General features: G+C 44.7%; 1 protein-coding gene across 1 annotated transcript in view; it reads left to right on the forward strand.

Moving 5' to 3' along the window:
- The window catches only part of TARBP1 (tRNA guanosine 2 -O-methyltransferase TARBP1), an 87,159-nt gene that overhangs the window by 700 nt on the left and 80,420 nt on the right, over positions 1–6,039 (forward strand). The window contains 2 exon segments of the mRNA XM_017857711.1: positions 5–395; positions 5,904–6,001. Coding sequence (XP_017713200.1) covers positions 5–395; positions 5,904–6,001 — 489 coding nt within the window.

The raw sequence follows: 6,039 nt of genomic DNA on the forward strand, positions 1-6,039 counted from the left end.
TGAGGCCGGGCCCGCCGAGGACTCAGCGGCGCTAGTGGCCGGGCGACTGCTGCCAGTGCTGGTCCAATGCGGCGGGGCGGCGCTGCGGGCCGTGTGGGGCGGGCTGGCCGCGCCTGGGACGTCCCCGGGGTCAGGCCGCGTAGAGGAGAAGCTGCTGGTCCTGAGCGCCCTGGCCGAGAAGCTGCTACCCGAGCCCGGCGGCGATCGCGCCCGCAGCGCGCGCGAGGCGGGCCCGGACGCCAGGCGCTGCTGGCGCTTCTGGAGGACCGTGCAGACGGGGCTGGGCCAGGCGGACGCCCTGACGCGCAAGCGAGCGCGCTACCTACTGCAGAGGGCGGTAGAGGTGTCGGCGGAGCTGGGGACCGACTGCACCTGCGGGCCCCTGGAAGGAAACGGTACCTGCCTCTTTGACCCTCAGCCCAGTGCTACCTACTTGTCTGCCCTGGAGGGGAGCCTTCATGCTTCTGAAAACTAGCTTATCGGGGTCGTCACTCCGATCCATGCAGAATTTGGTTATTCCGGGTTGTTCCCCTAAAGCCTGAAAACCTTTGGAACCCCCTCTCGAGGGTGTTCTCTGAAGTCACAGATCACTGCAGTTGGGAACGTTCTGACCCAGAGCAGGTGGAATACAGCACCCGTGGAATAGTTTAGGAAGATGATGGAGTCCGTGCAAGATTTTACAGACCCAAATCTGCACTATATCGTGGTAGATTCGTCCCAATAGAAACGGTTGATATCTATCAAGTTGAAAGAAAAATTATTTATTATTTATCTGTACTGACCAGTGGATTGAGTCTTGAGTGTTAGAATTAAGCGTCCTAGAGACCATCACACCCTTTTGAAATTTCCCCTGGTAATTAGGAACAGGATTTACTAATATTTGTTAAACATGTTTCTTAAGTCGACCTTTTGAGTGTATTTTTGCCATTCATTTAATAGAATGAGTCAGATTTTATTTTTTAACTTTCTGAGCTGTGCTCCCTGCTATGTGCAAGAGTAAGGAAACAGCAAGGCCTCCCTTCAAGTTGGTATGTTACTGTTGATTGGTTTGACTTCAGTCATGTTAAAATTGCGTTTAAACTATCAAACTACAAAGTAGATCGACTCAAAATTGTCTCAATAGAATATTTCTACTTTTTCAACGGTAGCTGACCATTTATTACAGGTAAAGGATTTTTGTTTGGCTGAAGTTGTGAGGTTATATTTTCAAGTAATTTTAAAACATTAGATGGGTGTGATCATCCCTGAGAGTTTTCACTGGAAAACATTTTAAAAATCATCAAAAGTTAAACATTCATTTATTTGTATGAGTCAGTTATTTTGCAGTTTTTTTTTTTTTTTTTGATGGAGTTTCACTCTTGTCACGCACGCTGGAATGCAATGGCACAATCTCGGCTCTCTGCAACCTCTGCCTCCTGGATTCAAGTGATTCTCCTGCCTCAGCCTCCTGAGTAGCTGGGATTACAGGCATGCGCCACCATGCCCGACTAATTTTGTTATTTATTAATAATTTGTTTATTTTAGTATTTTTGTTTTTTTTTTTAGACGGAGTCTCTCACTGTCGCCCAGGCTGGAGTGCAGTGGCACGATCTCGGCTCACTGCAACCTCTGCCTCCTGGGTTCACGCCGTTCTCCTGCCTCAGCCTCCTGAGTAGCTGGGACTACAGGCGCTCGCAACCACGCCCGGCTATTTTATTTTGTTTTTTTTTTTTTTTGGATTTTTAGTAGGGGCGGGGTTTCACCGTGTTAGCCAGGATGGTCTAGATCTCCTGACCTCGAGATCTGCCCACCTTGGCCTCCCAAAGTGCTGGGATTACAGGCGTGAGCCGCTGTGTCCGGCCAGTTATTTTGCAGTTTTAAGGATGAGCAATGCTGTTTCCATGCTTCCTGCAACTCCCATTTCCTCTGTTACAGAAAGCAAATCCTGTGGCCTCTTCTAAGGAAATATTTTGGGACTTACCCCTATGTCTTGACATAATGTATCTCAGTTATATAATAAAATATATTGTCACAGTTAAAATTTTGGTTAAATGCATGTTCAGCATTTATAAGGTTATGACTGTAAATGCTGCTCACAGGTGATCTATGTAGGAAACTGATCATTTTTCTCTTCCTGCAAGTTTTTCATGTAATTTTGACGTTTTAAAATGTGTTTGGTTCTTTCTATACTTACCACGGATTCCTTCTTAAATTCTTAACCAGTTGACTAAATCTTTCCTCTACAGAATCAGATCATCAGAGGTTTTATACGTTTTCCTAAAGAAGCTTCTCTCAGAGTCCCCTTACATGCCCAGATGTGGCAGGTTTCTCCCTGTGCCTGGTGCACAGACCTCACGCTTACCCTGGGATTCCCTTCACCTGGGTGTGCTGTTGGATCTCATTTCCTGTAGTTCCTATTTTTCTCTTTTTTGCTTTACTCACTTGTCAGTGCAGTGCATTCTCTAGCAGTTTCCTGAAATAGGATTTTTTTTGAGGTCTTGTTTGAGAATTCCATCAAATGCTCCTTTATGTCTGCCATCATGTTTTTCTCTCATTTCCATTTGACACTTTTGGAGTTTCTCTCCTGAAAATCCCCATCTGCTCATCTGTTTATGCATATTGTTTACCTTTTCCATGAGATCTTTTAGCATATTAATTATAGTTACCTGCAAGTTTGATACCCGGACCATCCAAGTTTGGCTTTGTTATCTGTTGTAGTGTTTGGCTATGGAGTTGCTTTTTTTATGTCTTACTGTAATAACAGTAGAGATGGAAGTAAATATTTCTGCCTAGGGATAGGCACCCTTACTTTGTGGCGTTGAGTTAGTCTAGTTTGTAGTTGAGCTGGGTTTGGCGTTGGTTGCTATATTTGTTTTCAGTGCACTCTACAAACTTTTCCCAGGTGGATTTTGTGGCTACTTGCTTAGCTGAAGCCTGGAATCCCAGCAGGTTTTTCTCCAGCCTGGGAGGCCTGTGCCACAGTTGGAGGTCTTCAGTCAAGGCTTTGTCCATCCCTCGGGTAGACTGCTGATGCTTGTTCCTTGGTGCAAGAGATGAGGCAGGGGCTTTTCATTTCTTCCACTGCGGCCTTGTATTAGGCCCCATGTGTCTGAGCATCAGCATTCCTGCTCTTTCGCTGTCTCTGCTCCCTCTCCAGTGGCAATAATCATTGCCACCTACTTAGGGGTGGGTTTAGTTTCCTGGCCCTCACCTGTGGCAGCTGCATCCGGCATGTGTCTGTGGTAGGTCTTGGGTGTAGTGTCCTGCCCTCCTGCAGCAGCTGCAGACCAGCTTTTTGTCAGTGCAGGATATCTGGCAGTAGGGGGTTTTCTTCCCCTTCCACAGCATAAGATGCATTTGCCTTATGTCAGTGCAGGGTGAAGGGAGCAGGTTTTCTGTTCCTGCCCTAGAGGCAGCCAACTTTTGCCTGGTATGAAGTCAGGGACAAGGGTGAAAGTGTGGGGGGGGGTTCCTGCCCCTCCACAAGGGGCAGACAGCTTTGACCTCCTGTCGGAGAAGGATCCAGAGGGGCAGGCATGTTTTGGCAGTTGATCACCATCTTGTACTCCTGCAGGGCATGGCTGGGCCTCTATAGTTAGTGCTGCTGCCCTAGGTGCCTACTCTGGGGATCTCCTGCCCTGGTCACAGTCTCTCTTGAGAGCACCAGGGCAGGCTTGAAGAAAATTGCTGGTAAATGGATGTGGACTCCTTCAGCAAGCTGTCAGGCTAGCCCACCTTGGTCTTTAAAAACTTGTCAAAATGCCATTTTTAAAACTGCTTTTTGGGTGACCATGTCTTCCTCCTGCGCCAGAGGTAGAACAGTTTGTGTGGCCTTTCCATTCTTGGAGCGGCTTCCTTCCTTTTGGAATTCAGACCACCTGGTTGCATTGTGACCTTAGCTCTGATGCTCCCCCCACCCACCGCACAACAGTTTAGGATTTTGTAGACTTTTTAGCCTTTCCTCTTTGTATGACAATAACGATCTCCTGTGGTTTTCTATATCCTAATCAGCAGCTGAAACCATACATGTCTACATGCCTTTATTTTGTCCTCACATTTCATTGATTTTTTGACTGAGGGTAGAATTCGAGCCTGGAAGATATTTCCATGCAAAATTTTAAAGGTATCTATTGTCCCAGAAGCTAGAGCTTCCTCTGTTGAGAAATCTGAAGCCGTTCTGAATCCTGTTTGTTTATACAGGAGCTATTTTTCTCTATGGAAGTGTGTAGGATCAGTGGCTCTAGCATTCTGAAATTTCACAGTTTTGATAGGTGTCTATTTTCATCCTTATGCTGGGCACTTGCTGGACTTCCTATGCAATCTGGAAATCATGTTCTTCAGTTCTGGGAAATTTTCTAGAATATTTTGTGGATAATTTCGTCCTTTTCTGTTTTCTGTTTTTTTTTTTAGATAGTGAACTTACTGGACTTTCTTGAAAGCATCTTTTCTCTCCTAAGGATTTTCTGTGATTTTGGATTGAGTTTTTTTTTTTTTTTTTTTAGACAAATCCTCGCTCTTGCCCAGGCTAGGGTGTGGTGGCGTGATTATAGCTCACTATAGCTTCAAAATCCTGGGCTCAAGTGATCCTTTCATCTCAGCCTCCGGAGAAGTGGAGATGATAGGTGTGTACCACCATGCCCTGATAATTTTTTAAATTTCCTTGTAGAGACAGGGTCTTGCTATGTTGTACCAGGCTGTTCTCAAGCTCCTGGTCTCAAGCAATCCTCCTGCCTCAGCCTCCCAAAGTGTTGGGATTACAGGCATGAGCCACCATGCCTGGTCAGAATGTCCCCTTTTTAATAATATCCTGTTCTTATAACAGTACTGTTTTCTTAAGAGATTACTGAAAGCTTTTTTAAAAGTTTTCTTTTTTTTTTTTTTTCTCCAATTTCCTCCTCCTCCTCCATTTATTTTGGTCTTGATCTTTAGTGTAGAGGTTTCCCCAACTGTCTGATGATTTTAGATCCCTGTTTATGTTTAAGGATAAGAAATCAAAATTGGGTTTAAAGCTCTAAGCCCATGAGTAGTGCTGTTGACTGAACTTCACCATAAGGTGATTTGGCCAAGCCATTTCACTAGGGAATCTCGGATGTATTTTCAAGTCTTTCCTCCTGGGCTGGCCAGATTGTGCAGAGAACATCTTCGGTTGTCTGATGCATAGTGAGGGCCTGGCCAGTAGTATTCTGGGACCTGAGGGGACAGGTAGAAAGGAGTCTCAGCACCCAGGGTGCACACATGTTTGCTGAATCCCCTTTGTCAGTAAGACAAATGTCTGCTGTGTCCTGTGCCTCCCAATTTGGAGACCCACTATTTTACCTTCTCCAGAAAAGCAGTTCTAGTCTTTTTGCTGTTTAGGGCATAGGAAAGGGGCCTGGGGATGTGACTGTTTCTTAAACACTGAACACATGCTCTTTAGTTTGGCCTCGCTTTTCACTCCACTTACCAGAAGTAACTTTTGCAATCACTTCCTTTGGTTCAGGGGGATTTTGCAGTGTAAATCAAATTGTTTCCTGGCTTTCCCTCAACTTAAAATTCTCATGACTTGAGTCAACTTGGTTTTCATCTGATTTTCACATTCTGTATTTTACTGCTGTTGTCTGCCACCTGTGTCCTCCATTCTTTTGGGGTTTTGCCCTTGAAAAATCCTTTACTGTTATAGTGAGATTCTTAGGGAGAGAAAGTAGAGTTTATATGTGCAAATCTGCCATTTTTACTCAGAACTCCAAAACAGTAATCCTAGTGTTAAAAAAAAAAATCTCCCTCAGATTCCCAAGCCCCCTCCCCATCCAGGCTCTGATACAGGGGCATCTCCATTATTAGAGAATATATTTGGTAATAGTAGTATTATCTTAAGAACTGCTGTCATTGAGAAACTTATGAAATTTGCAAAGGAAGAACTAATTTTCTTTTTTAAACCATATCAGGCCCAAGTCTGTTTTGGTGGTCTGAGAAGAAAAAAGATGAACTTCTGAAGTTTTGGGAAAATTATATTTTAATTATGGAGACTTTAGAAGGAAATCAGGTAAGTGTTTTTCTATTTTAGCAAATCCTACAGTAGAA

This window comes from Rhinopithecus bieti, unplaced genomic scaffold (assembly GCF_001698545.2).
Source record: "Rhinopithecus bieti isolate Rb0 unplaced genomic scaffold, ASM169854v2 scaffold_46259, whole genome shotgun sequence".
NCBI classification, from domain to species: Eukaryota; Metazoa; Chordata; class Mammalia; order Primates; family Cercopithecidae; genus Rhinopithecus; species Rhinopithecus bieti.